The 23,018-nt window shown below is 40.6% G+C and overlaps 2 protein-coding genes across 2 annotated transcripts in view; one reads left to right on the top strand and one right to left on the bottom strand.

Moving 5' to 3' along the window:
• Positions 1–1,095: 1,095 nt before the first annotated feature.
• pjvk (pejvakin) lies at positions 1,096–22,401 on the bottom strand. Its single transcript, XM_003225686.4, has 6 exons — positions 14,201–22,401; positions 11,440–11,635; positions 10,157–10,298; positions 8,602–8,719; positions 7,018–7,113; positions 1,096–3,817 (listed from the first exon to the last, which is right to left on the bottom strand). The coding sequence occupies exons 1-6, from the start codon at positions 14,418–14,420 to the stop codon at positions 3,516–3,518; spliced, it is 1,074 nt and encodes a 357-aa protein (XP_003225734.2). The 5' UTR covers positions 14,421–22,401; the 3' UTR covers positions 1,096–3,515.
• prkra (protein activator of interferon induced protein kinase EIF2AK2) overlaps positions 22,326–23,018 on the top strand; it is a 22,759-nt gene continuing 22,066 nt past the window's right edge. The window contains exon 1 of the mRNA XM_008118208.3: positions 22,326–22,669. Within this exon, the coding sequence (XP_008116415.3) occupies positions 22,428–22,669 (242 nt within the window). The 5' untranslated portion in view covers positions 22,326–22,427. The remainder of the gene's footprint in view (positions 22,670–23,018) is intronic.

The raw sequence follows: 23,018 nt of genomic DNA, 5'->3' as shown, positions 1-23,018 counted from the left end.
GAGTAGATTAATAAGTACTGCTCTGGCAGGAAGGTAACGGTACTCTATGCAGTCATGCCGGCCACATTACATTTTGTTTTTAAAATCCATATATTCTAAATTCTCCAGCCTTCTCCCATTCTGTCCTGCATTCTGAACCATCACACAAGCAAGTGCAATCCCTGCCCACTCCACACTACTTTATTTTTAAATTGATTCTTTTATTTTTATGCATTTTAAAAATGTATATATGTGTTTTTTATTTATTGTATCAGAAGCGAATTGAGAATACAATTATAATGTACTGTATAGAAAACCACAAACAAAGTTAAAAACTTGGCATTATACTAAATTTCCTTTCTCCAGAAGCTGGCCACTTGGAGTGCCTCAGATGTCGCTATGAGAAAGTCCTCCATTATGCATGTGGCAGGGCTCAGGCTGCATTGTAGTAAGTATTCTGTGGTTTGCTCTTCTCCACATTCGTATGTCCTGGACTCCACTTTGTAGCCCCATTTCTTAAGGTTAGCTCAGCATCTCATGGTGCCAGAGCGTAGTCTGCTCAGCTCCTTCCAAGTCTCCCAGTCTTCAGTGTGACCAGGAGGGAGTTTTCTCATCCGGTATCAGCCATGGGTTGAGGTTCCAGGTTTTAACCTGTCAATTTTGGACTCTCGCTTGCTGAGGTGTTTTTGTGAGTATCTCTGTAGATCTTAGGAAGCAATAAATACAGTGCACATCTCTAGTAGACATCCTTTGATAATGCTGCATGTCTCGTTTAGAGCCACATCCACTGTTCTAATGTGAGATGCATTCCATACTGGACATGTATATTCAGCAGTAGAGTAGCAAAGCTGTGATGAGATGCATATTTTTATATTTTGCACATCACCCTTAAAGCCATGTGTTGCAGGGTAACCAAATAAATAAAATATAGCCCTTCTATTTTTACAAATGTCCTGGCAGATAAATATTTAGCAGGAATTCTAGAAGCTCTCAGCAGTGCCAATTTTAGCATGCAATTTTAAACACAGCAGCAGATAGTGCCACCTAATGGCTAGATATTTGATGTTAATCAATACAAAGTATATCAGATACACAATTAAGCAAGAGGAATCATGCTTTCCGACCAAAAGATATGCCTTTATTATTTTTTAAAAATATATATTTTCAAATCCATCAAGAGGAACTAAGAGTAGGAAGTCACATAATTTTTTAAACAAACTTAACCTGTGCAATAATAATGACAAATATATAGAATAAATGGGAAATATAAGCAGGGGCACTGGCAAATTTAAATTTAAACATTTATGGTGTACTAATGTCTAGCTTTTATGTCTCTGTATTTTTAACCAGAGCAAACACAAGCATGTTCTTAATCTGATACTTCAATTAATTATTTATACTAGCAATAAATAATTCACACATTTTCTTCCCATATTACTGCGGTGTTGTTAAAATAAAACACATTCCTTTCTTTAGATGCAAGCAAATGTTTGCACATAATTCCCTTTCAAAATACTTACATTCTTTCTATACATCAATTTAAACATGTTTACATTTCTTAAAATGCTAACTCAAAAGAGGAATCGTAGAATAATAGAGTTGGAAGAGACCTCAGATCCAGTCCAACCCCCTGCCAAGAAGCAGGAAATTGTATTCGAAGCACCCCCGACAGATGACCATCCAGCCTCCAAAGAAGGAGCCTCCACCACACTCTGAGGCAGAGAATTCCACTGCCGAACAGAGCAGCAGAAATAAAAAAACTTGCTCCCTCCTCCCTATGACTTCTCACATGTTTTTTCTCAGCCTTCTCTTCTGGAGGCTAAACATGCCCAGCTCTTTAAGCCACTCCTCATAGGGCTTGTTCTCCAGACCCTTGATTATTTTAGTTGCCCTCCTCTGGACACATTCCAGCTTGTCAACATCTCCCTTCAATTGTGGTGCCCAGAATTGGACACAGTATTCCAGGTGTGGTCTGACCAAGACTGAATAGAGGGGGAGCATGACTTTCCGGGATCTAGACACTAGACTCCTATTTATGCAGGCCAAAATCCCATTGGCTTTTTTAGCCGCCGCATCACATTGTTGGCTCATGTTTAACTTGTTGTCCACGAGAACTCCAAGATTTTTTTCACACGTACTGCTGTCAAACCAGGCGTCCCCTATTCTGTATCTTTGTATTTCATTTTTTCTGCCGAAGTGGAGTATCTTGTATTTGTCCCTGCTGAACTTCATTTTGTTAGTTTCGGCCCATCTGTTTAGTCTGTTAAGATCGTTTTGAATGCTGCTCCTGTCTTCTGGAGTATTAGCTATTCCTCCCAGTTTGGTGTCATCTGCAAACTTGGTGATCGTGCCTTCTAATCCTTCATCTAAGTTGTTAATAAAGATGTTGAACAGAACCATGCTAAGAACCCTGTGGCACTCCACTTGTCACTTCTTTCCAGGAAGGAGACAACGCGTTGGTGAGCACCCTTTGTCGTTCCGTTAGCCAATTACAGATCCACCTAACCGTAGTTTTGTCTAGCCCACATTTTACTAGTTTGTTTGCCAGAAGGTCATGGGGGACCTTGATGAAGGCCTTACTAAAATCCTGGTACGCTACATCCATGGCGTTCCCCGCATCTACCCAGCTTGTAACTCTATCAAAAAAAGAGATCAGATTAGTCTGGCATGACTTGTTTTTGATAAATCCATGGTGACTATTAGCAATGACCGCATGTGTTTCTAAGTGTTTGCAGACCACTTCCTCAAAGATCTTTTCCAGAATCTTGCCTGATATTGACGTGAGGCTGACAGGATGGTAATTGTTTGGGTTATCCTTTTTTCCCTTCTTGAAGATCGGGACCACATTCGCCCCCCTCCAATCTGCTGGGACTTCTTCTGTTCTCCAAGAACTCTCAAATATGATTGCCAGTGGTTCTGAAATAACTTCCGCTAGTTCCTTCAATATTCGTGGGTGTAGTTGATCCAGCCCTGGGGACCTGAATTCATTTAGAGTGGCCAGGTATTGCTGAATGACTTCTTTCCCTATTTGGGGTTGGATTTCCCCTAATCCTTCGTCCACTCCATGTTGCTAAGGTTGAGGCTGGCTTTCTTTTTGTGAGAAGACTGAGGCAAAGAAGGCATTAAGTAGTTCTGCCTTTTCCCTGTCCCTCGTCACCATCACCCCATCTTCTCCTCACAGAGGACATGTTAACCATTCTTCTTTATGCAATCAGAAAAATATTGTTCAATAACATCTTTCAAAAACAAATTAAGATAGGCATAATTTTACGTTTAAGAATAAAATATTGCTTGAAAACATGAAACTAAATCAATCATATCTGGTTTCATTTTTATGAATTGATGCATTTGCAATTATAACTCACAAAATTCCTATGGCACAAACATGGCTAAATGTTCATAAAAGATTGGACCCAAGCTGAAGTTGGTTGTGTTTAAGGACCATGAAAACCAGTTACCTGTGATTTACAGCAAGTCCCATGGTGTTCAGGGCAAATAGCCACCTGGATCCATCTCCAATGTCTTTATTTAAAGCCTTACTTCAACCTCTTATGCCATAGGTCAAAGCAAGGCACAGCATGTAGTCTTACAAATGTCTGTCCATTGAAAGAACACTCCAGGCACCCATAAACGGTTTCCCTTTTGGAGCTGCCCATCCCGCACAAGGAACAAGGGCCCTTGGGGATGTTGTTATTGAGTAAATTCACACGTATGTGAGCTCCTTCTCGGAAATAGCTTGCAGAGATGTCCGTCAAGCTGGCGGCCTTTTCATAGTAGTCCGCAAAAAGGTCATCTAAGTAATTATCTGGGTGAGCGATGATATCCATTACCCTCTTGTCTGCATATGAAGAGATATAAAGAAAATGAGTTATGCCGATTAACCACAAAAAGAAAAAGGAACAGTTCAATCAGCCTAGAATCTACAGCAGAGCTTTCCAAACTGTGTGTTGCGACACACTATTGTGTTGCCTGCAGTCCACAGGTGTGCCGCATAAAAATGCTTCTTGATTATACAGATTATATGAAACTTATATATACTATACATCATATAATATACATATGATATACTATCTATTTCATAACATATATATTATATGAAACTCTTATAAGGTTTGATTTAATCTCTAGTTTGCTATTAAAACTGAATTGCTGTGTCATGAAAGGATGCATGTCCTAAAAGAATGGAAAGTTTGGAAAACTCTGATCAACAGTAATAGTAAGGATCTATTATCTAAAAAAGTCTGTAAACCACATTAAAACAAACTGAAAAATGGCCTCGGAGGAAGCCAATGGCAAACGTTTTTGCAATATATCTCACTAGAAACCCCTGTGATAGGGTTGTCATAGGTTGAAAATGCCTTGAAGACACACTACAACAAATGATGGGAACAATTTTGGACCTCAATGCTTGAGGAAGCTCTTTTCCCTATATATACCTGTCCAAGGATTAAGATTTTCTGGTTCTGTGGCCCATCTTGGCACACAGTTATGGGATGCCTTTCCTTTGGAGACTTAGTTGGTACCAATGCTTCTTTCATTTAGTCACCAAATAAAAATGTGCTATCAATTAAAATATTTTAGGACTTTCTGGTTTAATTCAAATGCTATTCTAGCTATGTGTATTGGAACATTGTCTTAATATTTTAAACCTGTTAATTGTTTAATATGTTTTCATATTATAAAACTAGAAAAGCTCAACCACATTTCAAAAAAGCCCTGGTGACAGAATAAGCTTTTCCATATAACTATAGGAGGATTTTACTGAATCAAACTTTATCAAAAATTCAATATCAAAATCATTGAGAGATGGAATTATTTTGCAGTAGAAAACCAACTACTCGAATAAGGTGATCTATATAAGACAGGGCCAAGTGCATCACCAATAAATGAAAATGCCCACTGTAAGTTGTTCGGGCTCGGGCTGTGGCGCAGGCTGGAGAGCAGCTGCAATGAATCACTGCAATGAATCACTCTGACCAGGAGGTCATGAGTTCGAGGCCCGCTCGGAGCCTATGTTTCTCTTGTCTTTGTTCTATGTTAAAAGGCATTGAATGTTTGCCTATATGTGTAATGTGATCCGCCCTGAGTCCCCTTCAGGGTGAGAAGGGCGGGATATAAATGCTGTAAATAAATAAGTTGTTGCCTGTTCCAATTTTTGTACAAATATCCCTACCTGTGTAAGGCAATACCTAAGCAAATAAATGTACAGTCCCCATTAGAAAGCAGTATCTATGTCAAACGGCTCAAACATCTGTCTTTCAGGAATGAGGGAATGTAGGTAATCCAGAAAAAAGCTACCCACCTCTCTCAAAACAGTTAAACAGCACAATTGCAAATGTTCTGATTGGGAGTGTTCACACATTTGCATGCACAGCTCCACACCCAGATAGTGGTACAAAGATCCTTTCACAGAGATTAGCTCAGCTCCCAAAATGGGTTATGCCATAGCTTTAATCTTATAGAACAAGCATGGGCAAACTTCAGCCCTACAGGTGTTTTGGACTTCAACCCCCACAATTCCTAACAGCCAGTAAAATGGCTGGGATTTTGGGGAGTTTAAGTCCAAAACACCTGGAGAGCCAAAGTTTGTCCATGTCTGGTACAGAAAATAAGGATTGGAGTAGGTTACTTTAAAATACTGTATTATGGTCACATTACAAGAGAAACATAATACAATAGTCTCACTTATCCAAGCTAAACGAGCCGGCAGAAGCTTGGAAAGGGAATATCTTGGATAATAAGGAGGGATTAAGGAAAAGCCTTTTAAACATCAAAATAGGTTATGATTTTACAAATTAAGCACCAAAACATCATGTTATACAATAAATTTGACAGAAAAAGCAGTTCAATATGCAGTAATGTTATGTTGTAATTACTGTATTTACAAATTTAGCACCAAAATATCATGATAGCTTGAAAATACTGACTACAAAAATGGCTTGGATAATCCAGAAACTTGGATAAACGAGGCTTGGATAAGTGAGACTCTACTGTACTGCATTCCTTCAATTCTAAGACTCACTTTTCCCCAATATAAACATCTCTAAAAATGGCATGCATCCTAGAATCGCAGGTGTATTTTACGTATTTTTGGTGGTGCTGGCACAGTCGTACTGAAATAAGGGCACATCTTACAGTTGATGCCATCTTGCAATTGATGAAATACAGAGCCTTCCAATCCTACTAAATATAACTTTCCTTAACAATTCAGATAAATTACAGTATGGTGCATTCTCATTTTTAAGGGAAAAATACTATTATAATCATCCGAATTAGAAATGTACGCATCCTGTGGATTTTGAAATTTCTGCCATTAGTCTAATTAGATCTCATGACAATTGTACTGCTATTACTCTGGCACACAGAATGTAATGTAATTGTTCTATACCAGTCTTATCATTTTGAGACCACCCCTAGTAAAGGTAGAGGTAAAGGTTTCCCCTGACATTAAGTCCAGTTGTAATCGACTCTGGGGGTTGGTGCTCATCTCCATTTCTAAGCCGAAGAGCCGCCGTTGTCCATAGATATCTCCAGGTCATGTGGCCGGCATGACTGCATGGAGCGCCGTTACCTTTCCGCTGGAGCGGTACCTATTGATCTACTCACATTTGCATGTTTTCGAACTGCTAGGTTGGCAGTAGCTGGGGCTAACAGTGGGTGCTCATTCCGCTCTCAGGATTTGAACCTGGGACCTTTTGACCACCCCTATGGATGACATTAAATCAGTATGAGGTCAAAATGACCAAAGGATCCAAAACCCTGCTTTGGCAGAATGGGAGGGAGGAATCGTGCTCACCACTCTTCTTCTGTGGTTAGATCCTTCTTATTTTCCTCTTACTGTGAAAAGTGGAAAAATTTCAAATCTCTACCAGCCCCCTGATCACACCCAATTAAGGGGGGAGGGATTTAGGTTGGAATCTGTTAGTCAAAGCCCAGTCTCATATTTCTTATGGATTATGGGACCCCCCTCTCAGGAACCATAAGTTCCTGTCCAATTAGTAATGCAATGCATACAAATATGAATATTAAATATCTTACTTCGATGAAACAGAGTATTCCTTAATCTGATAAATGAAAATGATCTTGATGGTTCTTTTTCAAACCCTCCTCTGGATTCTGGAGCAACACATAGCTCTGGGGTGGGGGGGGGAGGCATAACACAGAGAATATTTTAACAATTAATACTGAGAAGTAGTACAACTTCATATCATAGTTAATGAAAACCATTGCTTTATTATTTCAACCCAAAACAACCATGGTTCTCAAACTTTGATCTTCCAGATGTTTTGAACTTTGCTTCTCAGAATCTGTGACCATTGGCCATGATAGTTGGGGCTTTTAGGAGTTGAAGTCCAAAATACATGGAAGACCATATTTTGGGAATAACTGCAATATATCACAGTTTGAAGAAGATATTACACAGAATAAAATTTGCTGATTCTACAAGGAAGAGTTTGGACTTGGAGGCAAACTTCCAAGTCTTGACTCTTTTTTTCTGGTTTGGAAACCCAAATGACCATCTTCACAGTGATGTTAATTTGGATACAAATAGAATTAAGTCACCATTAGCTTTCACAGTATGCAAAAGGATACACAGAATTCCTATATGTCTTATACACATATTCCTTCCCTATAGAAGAGGTGTAACACATGTTCCTACTTCTTTCCTTGGTCTACAGCAGTGGTTCTCAACCTGTGGGTTTCCAGATGTTTTGACCTTCAACTCCCAGAAATCCTAACAGCTGGTAAACTGGCCGGGATTTCTGATGTTGTAGGCCAAGACCCCTGTGGACCCACAGGTGGAGAACCACTGGTCTACACATTGTATGCAACATAAAAGTTGCGTATTACAGCTTTGGCACTTCATTAAAAATGTGGCTGTCAAAAACATGTGTTGGAAACAACATGTGTTGGCTCGGACTGTGGCGCAGGCTGGAGAGCAGCTGCAATGAATCACTGCAATGAATCACTCTGACCAGGAGGTCATGAGTTCGAGGCCCGCTCGGAGCCATGTTTGTCTTGTCTTTGTTCTATGTTAAAAGGCATTGAATGTTTGCCTATATGTGTAATGTGATCCGCCCTGAGTCCCCTTCGGGGTAAGAAGGGCGGAATATAAATGCTGTAAATAAATAAATACGTCATGTATGTTTATTATACATAATCTGGTGGATCTAAACTGAGGTGTGTTGAGCTGGTTAGGTAGATAGGGATTTCACTGCCTCCGTCACCCAGGTTTGTTTGTTTTTTAAAACCCTGTACGAGAGAAGGAAAAGTCCCTGAAAATGGGGAGGGAGTGCATTTTCTGGGACTCAAGCTCTCCGCCTAGCAGAAGGCAACTCCTCAGTTCAACTCAATTATTTTAAGTAGCATATCATTATCTAGCCACAACACAGGAAAAAAAAATAGGAACACTCAAATGGATTCCTTTCTGCCAGCAGATTGCAACCTCCATATCCAGAGAAGATTGTTTGGGAAACACTCTACATTGGTAACTACCTGTGTTAAAACATGTACAGAATTTTACAAAATTGTTGATTGTGCATCCCAATATTTTAAAACAAAAGATAAATATCATAACAATAGAGAAATTATTATAACTGTGGGCACAATCAGGCTACTTACCAAAATTACCATCCAACTGGATATACAGTTCAAACACACTAAATGCAATTGTTGTGTGTGCAGGAAATACTATTGCTCTGTCGCGTCCCTTGTAATTATGGTCATCAATAATATGAAACTATTTTGGAAGGAAGGAGAAAGCATTAACATCTGATAATTTAAGCTTTTCAAATAAAAATGTACATTACATAACACTAAGTAATTCTAAGGAAACATAGAAGGCAGTATGACTCTTTTTGTGTTTTCCGGGCTGTATGGCCATGTTACAGAAGCATTCTCTCCTGACATTTTGCCAACATCTATGGTAGGAAGGTTTATATATATGTGGAAGATCCAGGGTAGGAGAAGGAACTCTTGTCTATTGGAGACCAGTGTGAATGTTTTAATTAATCACCTTGATTAGCATTAATGGCCTTGCCAGATTCATGTCCTGGCTTCTTCCTGTCTGGAGGACACTTTTGTTCAGAGGTGTTAGCTGCCCCTGATTGATTCATGTCTGGAATTCCTCTGTTGTCAGAGTGTTGTTCCTTTTAGAGGTTTTTTTCCCCCTAATACTGGTAGTCAGATTTAGTTCATTTTCATGGTTTCCCCCTTTCTGTTGAAATTGTCCACAGAACAATTGAGCTGGATGCCTTTAAATTGATGAAGTTGTACTAGTCAGACAGTAAACAAACCTTTTGAGTTGCCTAGAATATGGTCAGGTAGTAAGTTAAAGGTAAAGGTTTTCCCCTGACATTAAGTCTAGTTATGTCCAACTCTGGAATTTGGTGCTCATTTCCATTAATAAGTCAAAGAGCCGGCGTTGTCCGTAGACATCTCCAAGTTCATGACTGCATGGAGCGTTGTTACCTTCCTGCTGGAGTGGTACCTATTGATCTACTCACATTTGCATGTTTTCGAACTGCTAGGTCAGCAGAAGCTGGTGCTAACAGCGGGAGCTCACCCTGCGTCCCAGATTTGAACCGCCAACCTTTCAATCAGCAAGTTCAGCAGCTCAGCAGTTTAATCCGCTGTGCCACCAGGGGCTCCTCTGGTGAGGTAGACAAAATTAATATATGGTACAAAAAACCCATAAAATTGTGCACACAGTGCACACATGATAGGATTTGTTTCCAGGACCCATCTGGAAATAACAAAATCTGCAGATGCTCAGGTCCCAGTATATACAATAGTGTACTGATAGAATATTACTTATATAAAATGCCAAAATCAAGATTTGATTTTTGGAATGGATGATTGAATCCATTGATACGGAGGGCTGGCTGCACTCTGTTACTATTTCAGATATGTGCATTGGACTAAGAAAAGATTCTGCACTTTTGATCCTACAGCAACTAAATGAGAGTTACTTTTGTATGGCAGTAACTTATATTTTTGAAAATTACTTCCCCTTCTAAGTCCCCAGTCATTTACCAGAAGATAGTTTGTTTATATCAGCTCCCTGCAACTCAGCATCCTACCATCACCACAAATCACCCGGCTGGTTATTTCTGCCTAAGCAGACAGATAGACAATTTATTATGTCTACGGAGTGTTATTAAGCATGCTCACTCACCCGCATTGTGTCCCCTCTCATGCCCGCATGCACAGACAGTGAGCACTGCCGTGTTGTTCTAATGCTCTCCATGACCACACAAAGGACAGTCCTCTTACTTTCTCGCGACTGGCGGACAAGGCAATGCTCAAAATTCATTTTTCTACAATAAAGTGGGAAACAGCTTGTGTAGTCTTTCATTGTTCCCGTACAGGTAACTTTAAAACCAAATTAAACATTTTATTTTCAAAATATTCATATACTAGTGTGTAAATCCAGTGTTGTCTGGGGCTCCTCCCTCCCAACTTTAATCCCCAATTTCTCCCTTCCTTCCTTCCATACATACATACCTTTCCCCCTTTCCTTTCTCTTCCTCTCTTCCCTCCTTTTTCTTTCTTTCCCCCTCCCTCCCTTCCTTCTCCTTTCATCTCTTTCCCTTCTTTTTCTTTTTTTTCTTTTTTCCTTTCTCTTATACACACGTCACTTTTCTTTCACAGTGACATAATAGAGGGCCACTTCACCTCACAACAGCCAATCTGTCACCTAGCAATAGCCAATCTAGTGACATCTTAGAGGGGCACTTCACCTAGCAACAGCCTGTGTAGTACACAAATGGACATACATACATACATACATACTGGCAGTCCCCAAGTTAAAGGAAGGTAGGTTCTGTAGATTTGTTTTTAGGCTGAATTTGTATATAAGTCAGAACAGAAGATTTCACCGCATTTTCTATCCCTGTGATAATTGGATTTGAAAAATTTGGTTTATTATGGAAACAACATATTTTCCCCATAATTACTCTTTCAGGAGTGAATTTCCTTTCTAAAGGTTATATTTCTCTCACTTCCTGTTGTCTCACCCTGGTTCTTAATTATGAGTTGTTTGTAAGTCGAATGTTTGTAATTTGAGAACTGCCTGTACATACATACTTTGAGTTTTATATAGAGAGATGACGTATTTATTTATTTATTTATTTACATCACTTTTACCCCGCCTTTCTCTCCGAGGAGACTCAAAGCGGCTTACAGTAAATAGGCAAAAATTCAATGCTAAAAACAATGTAAAAACAACAATTCATATAAAACAATCTACAAAACAACAGTTCATATAAAACAGATACCATTACAAAATAAAGTCACATTATATAAAATTTTAAGAATGTGCAAGATTAAAATCCACTCATCCAGAATCCTCAAGTCTTCGTACAGGTCATGTAAAGTCCATGACTTCATTTGTATAGCATGCACCTGTAGTAGTAAGTAAGCAAGCAACAGTACAATAATTAAATCTGTCACACTAACCGATTAGCCATTTCTCTGAGTAACGTTGGTACCTCAACCTCATGTTTAGTGACAATGCCAAATGAAGCTTTCACTGCGAGGGAATCCGATCCTGCAATATTGACCCCAGCCGAGCTCATGATGTGATTTCCTCGTCTACCGTTCAGCGCTACATCTGATTTGTCTTCATAGTTCAGTAACTGGTAGGATGAAATACCTAAAAGAAAAGGGATTGCTTAGTAAAACAGAAAAAGATCTAATGTTCACACAAGTATGGTCTAAGGTGTACGTCCCTTCCACGCAGCTGAATAAAATCCCACATTATCTGCTTTGAACTGGGATATATGGCAATGTGGACTCAGATATTCCAGTTCAAAGCGGATATTGTGGGTTATATTGCCTTGATATTTTGAGTTATATGGCTGTGTGGAAGAGCACATAGAAAAAAAACAAGGCGGCCTTCTCCACTCCTTCACACCGTTAAGAAGCTACTTTAAGAACTTGTTGGATTTCAGTTCAGCACTGGTAACACAAAAGTGTGTTCTACCACACTTGAAGGCAATGTGTCCCACACGTCCCAAATGGTTTTTATGGTCATCGAATTTCCATTGAGCTCCTCAAAGCTCACACACCTTATTTAAAAATTTGGATGAAAAATAATCTTTCGTATGCCCTAAACACTGCATTAAGCAGTTTTAGGAATATGTCCCAACCCAAAATGTATTTGCAAGACTGAAAATCAGCCAAGAGGAGGAAGAAAACCAGATCCGCAAACCAATGGTACAAATTCACAAATTTTTGTATCTACAGATTCAATCATCCATGGCTTTGAAATATATATATATATATATATATATATATATATATATATATTCAAATTCCAAAAAGCCAACACTGATATTGCCATTTTATAAAAGGGACACTATTTGACTGCAACATTGTATATAATGGGACTCAGTGAGATCAAACTGCATCTTGAGGTGCATGTAAAATTAATGCGGTTTGACACTACTTTAATTGCTGTGGCTCCATCCTATGGAATCCTGAGATTTGTAATTTGTTGTAACACCAGAGCTCTCTGATAGAGAAGGGTAGAGATCTCACAAAACTACAAATCCCAAAATTGCATAGCATTGAGCCATGGTAGTTAATGTGGTGTCAAACTGCTATAACTCTGTAATTTAGAAACAGAGTTGATGGTCTTGATTATTGTCTGATCCAGTTAGCGAGAATTTGAGCCACTACGTCTTGTCCTCTGTCTGTGGGATCCATGCTCCAAATTGCTTTTGTATATAAACAGGGAAATAAATGGTAAAGCTTTATTTTTTGCCTCTTATACATGACTGTATATATTGAGGAAGTCTGTACTAAGGAGGGAGTCCTCTAGCTGTTGTTCAACTACCATTTCCATCAGGGAGTCCCCTTGGGGAGATAGGGCGGTATATAAATAAAGTGTTGTTGTTGTTATTGTTGTTGTCGTCGTCAGACCCTGACAGCCTGACCAATAGTGGGAAATGCTGAGATCTGCAATCTATTAACATCTGGCAGATTACAGGTGTTTCTCCATTTATGGCTGATTCCAACATTGTGGCCAGCAGAGTATTTTATTGCTCTATAAAGCCTGTAAAGCATATTCACTTTCAGGCAGATCCCTATCACTGCAACAATGTGAATATTGCATTTAAGGAGAACCTTTACAATTTTGATGAGATTTTATTTACAGTGAATTGAAATAATAATCCTGAGCAGCTACATGTCTCACGTGAAATGAGAGATACAGAAATGTAGCTGTGATGGAGTGCTCTCACTTCTCTTTGTGACAATGAATAAAATAAAAATGACATGCATACTAAAGCTGTAAGCCTAAGTATAATATATTTTATTAGGATCAGTCTTATTCAATTCGCTAGGATTCACTTACAAATAAAGATATCTGAATCACCCTGCAAGTGACTTGTTATATAATAAAGGCTAAAGACATGGATATGGAACCAAGCATTCGATTAGTAACACATCAATACAATAAGAGAATATGGATAGTGCAATGACACTTCGGGATGGCAGTGCACTATAATATTGGATTGCATGATTTTAAATAAGTGGTTTTAAGGTTTGATATGTTTTTAATGACCGCTTTAATGTATATGTTTATTTTGCTATTTATGTTTGTATGGCATCGAAGCCGCCTTGAGTTCCCTAAGGAGTAAGAAAGGCAGGGTATAAATATGGTTAATTAATTAATTAATAATATAATATATTTATTCTTTGCAGTGAGGAAATTACACAAAATATTGTACTGGAACATATTCAACAACCCTTAAAAAGCATTCCTAAGTTTTCAATATTTTATCAAACATAAAATAATTAACACTTATTAATAACACACTATTTGGAGAGTTTGTTTCCAAAAGGTACCAAATCCAAAAAATGAGTTATCGGTAGCAGCACATTGTTCGCTAGGAGCAGACTATCTTGCACAGATCAAAACTATCAAAATGCATGAAATCACTTTGGTACGAGGCTTGGAAAATTTCATTTTTAGCAAAAGAATGCATAACCTCAGCATGTTTTTTCCCAGTTCCTGTAAAATTTGCTTAGTTGGATTTGGTACCTTTTGGAAACAAACACATTTGTTTTCTCCTTTGTTTTCTACCTGCTCGTATTATAAAATACAAGCAGGCATCATTCTCTTTTGCAGGAACTCTGTTCAGTTGTATCTCTGAAAAATTAGAAAAGAATCTTTGTTTAAGCTTCTAAGAACTTTTAAAATAAAACACCTTACCCGCTGAAATTTCTTTTTCTCCCTGAAGAATGTCTTTCAGGCTGAACGGTGTTGAAATAAATCTTGATCGTCTGGAAAAAATGCAGCTTTTCTTCTTGATGACAAGACTGAGAGGCTGGTATTTGTCTGCTTCGCTCAGGCTCCGGACAGGAATTAATCGACCTCCATCACCAACTTGCTTAACAAAACTTTTGGTAGCAGCAGCAAACATATTATGCATACAAAAGTTGTTTTGGAAAAAACCTTCTTCTCAGTTGAAGTGCACAAACTGTACAGCCATATTTTCAAAATACATTTTCTTACCTTTTCCAAAATGACGAATACGCAACAAAAACCATTTGTGTACCAAAGCTTGTTTCATTTAAACGGAAGGAAAGTATTGGCATTGTTATCATCCAGCTTCTCTGGTATATTATTCAAGAACGCCTTTTCATTGTTCAGTCACATTGAAAATAATTAATAATACATTATCAACGTAAAGTGATAGGGCAGTGATCACTTGTAACACTGTAGTAGGCTATATTTCAGGGGAAGGAACTGGAAAAACTACCTCTGAGTATTCCTTGCCTAAGAAAACTCTGTGAAATGTATGGGGTCAACAGGCGACGTGAAGGAATATAAATAAGCACACGAAGTGGCATCATAGGCTGGATTTACACTGCCATATAATCTGCTTTGACCTGAATTATATGAGTCTACACTGCCATACAATCCAGTTCAAATCAGACAATCTGGATTCAGAAACTGGATTCTATGGCAGTGCAGCTTCTACATCACTTCTGCGTGGTATTGAAAATCTCATGTCTCTAGTCAAGTTGCCAATTCTTACAGTGGCATTGAAATAACTGACGGGATTAGTTTACACATTGTAAACCAGTGGTTATTTTAAAAAAATACTCTCGAATTTATTTAGCCTCAATTTATATTGGCAGCATATCTGCATAATTCCAAGCCATCACAACATTATAATTTAGATGAAATTCTAAGAGATAGACAAAACCAACTATCAAAATGATCTATGAGTCAGGCAGAATCTGATTTAATTCACTGGAATGTTTTAATAAATCTTTCCAACCCACAAAAGGAAGGTTCTTTGATGTGCCAATTCTCAACACAATAGACCCCAGCATAGCATCTCAAGTCTTTGTTGTATCATTGGGGAAAATATTGTGGAATATAGTTTACTAGATTTTAGAAACACTCACATTTCAAACAGATATGAATGCAATACAAAATCTCTCATACCTAAACCTAGCTGCCAGTCTCAGCAAGAGCAGACTTGTGGAATCAACTGTGAAAAGGTAAGACAATAGTTAACTACAGTAGAGTCTCACTTATCCAACATAAACGGGCCGGCAGAATGTTGGATAAGCGAATATGTTGGATAATAAGGAGACATTAAGTAAAAGCCTATTAAACATCAAATTAGGTTATGATTTTACAAATTAAGCACCAAAACATCATGTTATACAACAAATTTGACAGAAACAGTAGTTCAATACGCAGTAATGCTATGTAGTAATTACTGTATTTACGAATTTAGCACCAAAATATCACGATATATTGAAAACATTCACTACAAAAATGTGTAGGATAATCCAGAACGTTGGATAAGCGAGTGTTGGATAAGTGGGACTCTACTGTAATTCCATTGATTTAATAGGTTTACTCTTGATGATGCTGCCAACTAAATTTAGGATTCAATAAGGTGGCCAGGATCTTGTCTGATCTTGGAAACTAAACAGAGCCACCTCTGGTTAGTACTTGGATGGGAGACTGCCAATGAATACCAGATGCTATAAGCTATAGTTCAGAGAAAGAAACTGGCAAAGCTACCTGAGTATTTTCCTTGCCTGAGAAAACCTGACCGGGTTGTGGCGCAGCTGGTTAATAACCAGCAGCAATATATCACTGCTGACCAAAAGTTAATTAGATCAAAGCCTACAGTCAGATTGAGCTCCCGACTGTTTAATAGCCTAGCTTACTGTCCACCTAAGCAGTTTGAAAACAGCTGCAACTGTAAGTAGAGAAATTAGGGACCGTTTAATGCGGGAAGGTTAATTCAATTTAATTTACGCGACCATAAAACTGTGGCGAGCCGAAGAGCAAGGAGGAAATACTATGATCACAAATACTAGGCGTCATAGTGGATGAAGCGCCAGTTAAATCAGATTCTGCCTGACTCATAGATCATTTTGATAGTTGGTTTTGTCTATCTCTTAGAATTTCATCTAAATTATAATGTTGTGATGGCTTGGAATTATGCAGATATGCTGCCAATATAAATTGAGGCTAAATAAATTCGAGAGTATTTTTTTAAAATAACCACTGGTTTACAATGTGTAAACTAATCCCGTCAGTTATTTCAATGCCACTGTAAGAATTGGCAACTTGACTAGAGACATGAGATTTTCAGTACCGTGGATTTAATATATATTTTTATTTACAGTATTTATATTCTGCCCTTCTCACCCCGTGGCCGAAATCGAGCATAACCTCCTAAAGCCAGAAGTTGGAAAAATATTGTATCACCTCTACTATCTGTATGTATGTGTTGCATGTCTAATAATGGTATTGAATGTTTGCCATGTATATGTGCATTGTGATCCGCCCTGAGTCCCCTTCGGGGTGAGAAGGGCAGAATATAAATACTGTAAATAAAAATATATATTAAATCCACGGGGTTACTATAAACTGACAAGCAACTTGATAGCACATCCACAACTAGTTTAGGATCTGTATTATGTGGACTGAATAATCCCATGCAATGTTTCATAAAATGTGAATTTGTTTGGATGTTAACCTTTACAGCATAACAGAGAGTGGATCTAACTGGGGAGAAGTTGTGATCACATAATTAGGTGGGACAGGAATAGCACAGTTTCTGTAGACTTCTGCATTCTCTTCTTTATTAAGTGAAGGTGAGAAGTGCCGTCCTTAAAAAGGCAATATACAACACGGCCATAGAAAATAATGAAGAAATCTAAGATTTTCCACTGAGGGCCAGAATACCAGCACAGGATGATCAAAGATAGGGTTCATACCATTTTTATTCAAAGCACATGTGCTGAGTGATTTTGGTTCTGACAAAATTGTGGGTTCGGGTCCCGGAGTGTCAAGCTCCCAAAGGACCAAATAAGATGCAGGTAGGTTGAAGGCAAAACAGGAGGCATTTATTCACCTTGGCCAACATGCATGTCAGAAGAATCTGCTCTCCAAAGACCGACACACTGCAATTGGGAATATACAGATTAATTTATAACCCTTTTGACAGCTACTCAAAACAAAGGCACATTGCCATGCCAGCTTCTGCTTTGTCCAGAGTGGTACCAGGTAGGATCCGTCTCCATTCTTCTTCTTCGCTGGTTGGCTCTGGTCATGGTGAGAAATTCAATAAACTGTCATTGGATTGATTTGAAGGCTTTTTGATCAGCCCTTCAGAAGCTCCCTGTCAGCCACGGCCACCCCCAGCTCCTTCAAGGTCAAGCCAGTCACTTCAAGGATACCATCCATCTTGCTCTTGGTCGGCCTCTCTTCCTTTTTCCTTCCATTTTCCCCAGCATCATGATCTTTCCTAAGCTTTCCTGTCTTCTCATTATGTGGCCAAAGTACTTCATATTTGCCTCTAATATCCTTCCCTCCAGCGAGCAGTCGGGCATTATTTCCTGGATGATGGACTGGTTGGATCTTCTTGCGGTCCAAGGCACTCACAGGATTTTCCTCCAACACCACAGTTCAAAAGCGTCTATCGTCCTTCGCTCAGCCTTCCTTATGGTCCAGCTCTCACATCCATAGGTTACTATGGGGAATACCATTGCTTTAACTATGCAGACCTTTGTTGCCAGTGTGATGTCTCTATTCTTCACTATTTTATCGAGATTGATCATTGCTCTCCTCCCAAGAATTAAACGTCTTCTGATTTCTTGGCTGCAGTCTGCAGCCTGCAGTAATCTTCACACCTAGAAATACAAAGTCTGTCACTGCCTCCACGTTTTCTCCCTCTATTTGCCAGTCATCAATCAGTCTGGTTGTCGTAATCTTGGGTTTTCTTGATGTTTACTTGCAACCCAGCTTTTGCACTTTCTTCTTTCACCTTGGTGATAAGGCTCCTCAGCTCCTCCTCGCTTTCAGCCATCAGAGTGGTATTATCTGTATATCTAAGGTTGTTAATGGTTCTTCCAGAAATTTTAACTCCAGCCTTGGATTCGTCAAGCCCTGCATGTCGCATGATGTGTTCTACATACAAGTTGAAAAGATAGAGTGAGAGTATACAGCCCTGCCGCACTCCTTTCCCAATCTTGAACCAGTCTCTTGCTCCGTAGTCTGTTCTTACTGTTGCTATTTGGTTGTTATACAGTTTCCTCAGGAGACAGACAAGATGACTTTGTATCCCCATACCACCAAGAACTTGCCACAATTTATTATGATCCACACAGTCAAAGGCTTTAGAATAGTCAATAAAACAGAAATAGATGTTTTTCTGAAACACCCTGCCTTCCTCCACTATCCAGCAGATATTGGATAGCAGAGGCTAGATGACCAATTGTTGGAAGTACAGTAGAGTCTCACTTATCCAACGTTCTGGATTATCCAATGCATTTTTGTAGTCAATGTTTTCAATATATCATGATATTTTGGTGCTAAATTCGTAAATACAGTAATTACTACATAGCATTAATGTGTAATGAACTAATTTTTCTGTCAAATTTGTTGTATAACATGATGCTTTGGCGCTTAATTTGTAAAAGCATAACCTATTTTGATGTTTAATAGGCTTTTTCGTAATCTCTCCTTATTATCCAACATATTCACTTATCCAACATTCTGCTGGCCAGTTTATGTTGGATAAGTGAGACTCTACTGTACTTGGATTGTTTTGGACTGGATCTCTTCCAACTTTACAATTCTATGAATATATGACTGGCTGTGAATTTACTGGCCAGTGTAGCCTCATCCTAAAACCACCAAAAATCATTAACAGAGGTGAAAAACTGACCTTTATTCATTATATACCTGAAAAAGACTTGCACATATTTGACTGGTCAAACTAACAATAAAAGATTTTGATTTTTTATGCACTGGCAAATCTCTGCTTTCCTAACAGATCAGAGATGACAGATTATTCAGTCTAACAACTGAAACCATTGTATAGTCAAAGGCTTTCATGGCCGGATTCCCTGGGTTGCTGTGAGTCTTTCGGGCTGTATGGCCATATTCCAGAGGCTTTCTGTCCTGACGTTTCGCCCACATCTGTGGCAGACCTCAGAGTTGCACGGTATGTTGGAGACTAGTCAAGGGAGGCTTATATATCTGTGGAAGGTCCAGGGTGTGTAGTCTGACATGGAAACATCCACACCTGCCTCCAACAGACAAGAGTTCTTTCTCCCACCCTGGACTTTCCACAGATTTATCAACCCCTCTTGCCTAGTTTCCAACATACCTCACAACCTCTGAGGATGCCTGCCATAGATGTGGGAGAAACGTCAGGAGAGAAAGCTTCTGGAACATGGCCATACAGGCCGGAAAACTCACAGCAACCCAACTGAAACCACTGCTGACTTGCATATAATTATACAGTAGAGTCTCACTTATGCAAGTTTCTGGCTTATCCAAGCCATTTTAGTAGTCAATGTTTTCAATATATCGTGATATTTTGGTGCTAAATTCATAAATACAGTAATTACAACATAACATTACTGCATATTGAACTGCTTTTCTGTCAAATTTGTTGTAAAACAAGATGTTTTGGTGCTTAATTTGCAAAATCATAACCTAATTTGAGGTTTAATAGGCTTTTCCTTGGGTAAGGTAAAAGTTTCCCCTGACGTTAAGTCCAGCCGTGACTGACTCTGGGGGTTGGTGCTCATCTCCATTTTTAAGCTGAAAAGTCAGCATTGTCCGTAGACACCTCCAAGGTCATGTGGCTGGCATGACTGCATGGAGTGCTGTTACCTTCCCGCCAGAGCGGTACCTATTGATCTACTCACATTTGCATGTTTTCAAACTGCTAGGTTGGCAGAAGCTGGGGCTAACAGCGGGTGCTCATTCCGCTCCCGGGATTTGAACCTGGCACCTTTTGGTCCGCAAGTTCAGCAGCTCAGCGCTTTAACATACTGTGCCACCAGGGGCCCCTGGCTTTTCCTTAATCCCTCCTTATTATCCAAGATATATTCTGCCGGCCCGTTTAGCTTGGATAAGTGAGACTCATGAATTTTAACTGGTTAACCAAATCCCCATGCTAAGTCTATGAGACGTAAAACATTAAGAGTCCCTCCAGGCACTATCTCAAGCAGATATTGACAGGTCTGAACCCGGGGGCGGGTGGGTCAGGGATTCTCCCCCCCCCCCCAAATTTTCAAAACCCCTCCCGAAATTTTTTTCTGGCTACGGCCCTGTAACCTGATGTTTTTGTGTGTAATTTATAAAATCATAACCTAATTTGAAGTTTAATAGGCTTTTCCTTAATCCTCCCTTATTATCCAAGATATTCGCTTATCCAAGCTTCTGCCGGCCCGTATAGCTTGGACAAGTGAGACTCTGCTGCATCTGGCTTTTTTTTCGTGTCAGGAGCAACTTGATAAACTGCAAAATGCTTCTGGTGTGAGAGAATTGGACATCTGCAAGAATGTTGTCCAGGAGACGGCCGGATGTTTTGACCATCCTTGTGGGAGGCTTCTCTCATGTCCCCGCATGGAGCTGGAGCTGCTAGAGGGAGCTCATCCGCGCTTTCCCCAGGTTGGATTCGAACCTGGCAGCCTTCAGGTCAGCACATCCCAACCTTCAAGTTTTTTTGTGTGTGTCAGGAGCAACCGGAGTTGCTTCTGGAGTGAGAGAATTGGCCGTCTGCAAGGACGTTATCCAGGAGACGGCCGGATGTTTTGATGTTTTGACTATCCTTGTGGAAGGCTTCTCTCATGTCCCCGTATGGAGCTGGAGCTAATAGAGGGAGCTCACCCGCACTCTCCACGGGTTGGATTCGAACCTGGCAGCCTTCAGGTCAGCACAACCCAACCTTCAAGTTTTTTTTGTGTGTGTCAGGAGCAACCGGAGTTGCTTCTGGAGTGAGAGAATTGGCCGTCTGCAAGGACGTTGTCCAGGAGACGGCTGGATGTTTTGACCATCCTTGTGGAAGGCTTCTCTCATGTCCCTGTATGGAGCTGGAGCTAATAGAGGGAGCTCACCCGCACTCTCCACGGGTTGGATTCGAACCTGGCAGCCTTCAGGTCAGCACAACCCAACCTTCAAGTTTTTTTTGTGTGTGTCAGGAGCAACCGGAGTTGCTTCTGGAGTGAGAGAATTGGCCGTCTGCAAGGACGTTGTCCAGGAGACGGCTGGATGTTTTGACCATCCTTGTGGAAGGCTTCTCTCATGTCCCTGTATGGAGCTGGAGCTAATAGAGGGAGCTCACCCGCACTCTCCACGGGTTGGATTCGAACCTGGCAGCCTTCAGGTCAGCACAACCCAACCTTCAAGTTTTTTTTGTGTGTGTCAGGAGCAACCGGAGTTGCTTCTGGAGTGAGAGAATTGGCCGTCTGCAAGGACGTTGTCCAGGAGACGGCTGGATGTTTTGACCATCCTTGTGGAAGGCTTCTCTCATGTCCCTGTATGGAGCTGGAGCTAATAGAGGGAGCTCACCCGCACTCTCCACGGGTTGGATTCGAACCTGGCAGCCTTCAGGTCAGCACAACCCAACCTTCAAGTTTTTTTTGTGTGTGTCAGGAGCAACCGGAGTTGCTTCTGGAGTGAGAGAATTGGCCGTCTGCAAGGACGTTGTCCAGGAGACGGCCAGATGTTTTGACCATCCTTGTGGAAGGCTTCTCTCATGTCCCCGTATGGAGCTGGAGCTAATAGAGGGAGCTCACCCGCACTCTCCACGGGTTTAATTCGAACCTGGCAGCCTTCAGGTCAGCAACCTAACCTTCAAGTCACAAGGCTTTTAACCCACTGCGCCACCGGTGGCTCCATTATATCTGGCTGTATACAATAAGACTCTACTCTCAAGGGTTTTTGTCTCTTCTCTGAAAGGGCATGCTTTTCTTTACAAAGTTATGACCTTTTGGAGATCATTTTGGAGTAGAATCTTCGAATGATGAGTAGAAGAATAATACCAGACTTCTAAGGAGTGGCTGCACTGACAGGGCGGGCGCTTGCGGCCTTTCCTGGGCGTGCCCGGCTGGTCCTCTCGGCTTGGCTCCGCCTGGCTGCTCTGGCCCCGGAAACACACGTGATGCCAGGCAGGGAGGGAAAGGAGGCAGGCTTTCCCGGCCAGGAAGAAGAAGAAGGAGAAGAAGAGATGGAGGCGGAAAAGGAGAAGGCGGAGGAAGAAGAGGAAGAAGAAGAGGAGGCAGGGAGCGGCGTGGCTCAGGCTCAGCCCCAGGAGGGCGGCTTGGGCGCCGAGCCCTCAGTCGAGGCAGAGGCGGAGAAGCAGGAGGCGCAGGCGCAGTCGCAGTCGCCGCCGGTTCCCACCAGGTCTGAGCCAAGGGCGGCGCCCTGAAAGCGTGCAGGCAGGCAGGCAGGGAGGGAGGCTGCTCTAGCTGCTGCAATGCATTTCACACCCACTTCCCGCCCCCAAATCCCCAATCTGGTGCTGCAATCTAAGCATCGCCCGCCCTGGTTAGGACTTGGGTGGGAGACTGCCCACCCACCAATGTAGCATCAATGCGATTTCACCCCTCCTCACGTTTTAAGGCAGTGGTTCTCAACCTGTGGGTCCCCAGGTGTTTTGGCCTACAACTCCCAGAAATAATGGGATTGGATTAAGGCTCTTGCACAAGGTCTGATGGATGACTGGCATATATATTCGGTGTTGCACTGTGTT

Source organism: Anolis carolinensis, chromosome 1 (assembly GCF_035594765.1).
Source record: "Anolis carolinensis isolate JA03-04 chromosome 1, rAnoCar3.1.pri, whole genome shotgun sequence".
In the NCBI taxonomy this organism is placed as follows: domain Eukaryota; kingdom Metazoa; phylum Chordata; class Lepidosauria; order Squamata; family Dactyloidae; genus Anolis; species Anolis carolinensis.
This window is presented reverse-complemented; position numbering and strand designations above follow the sequence as displayed.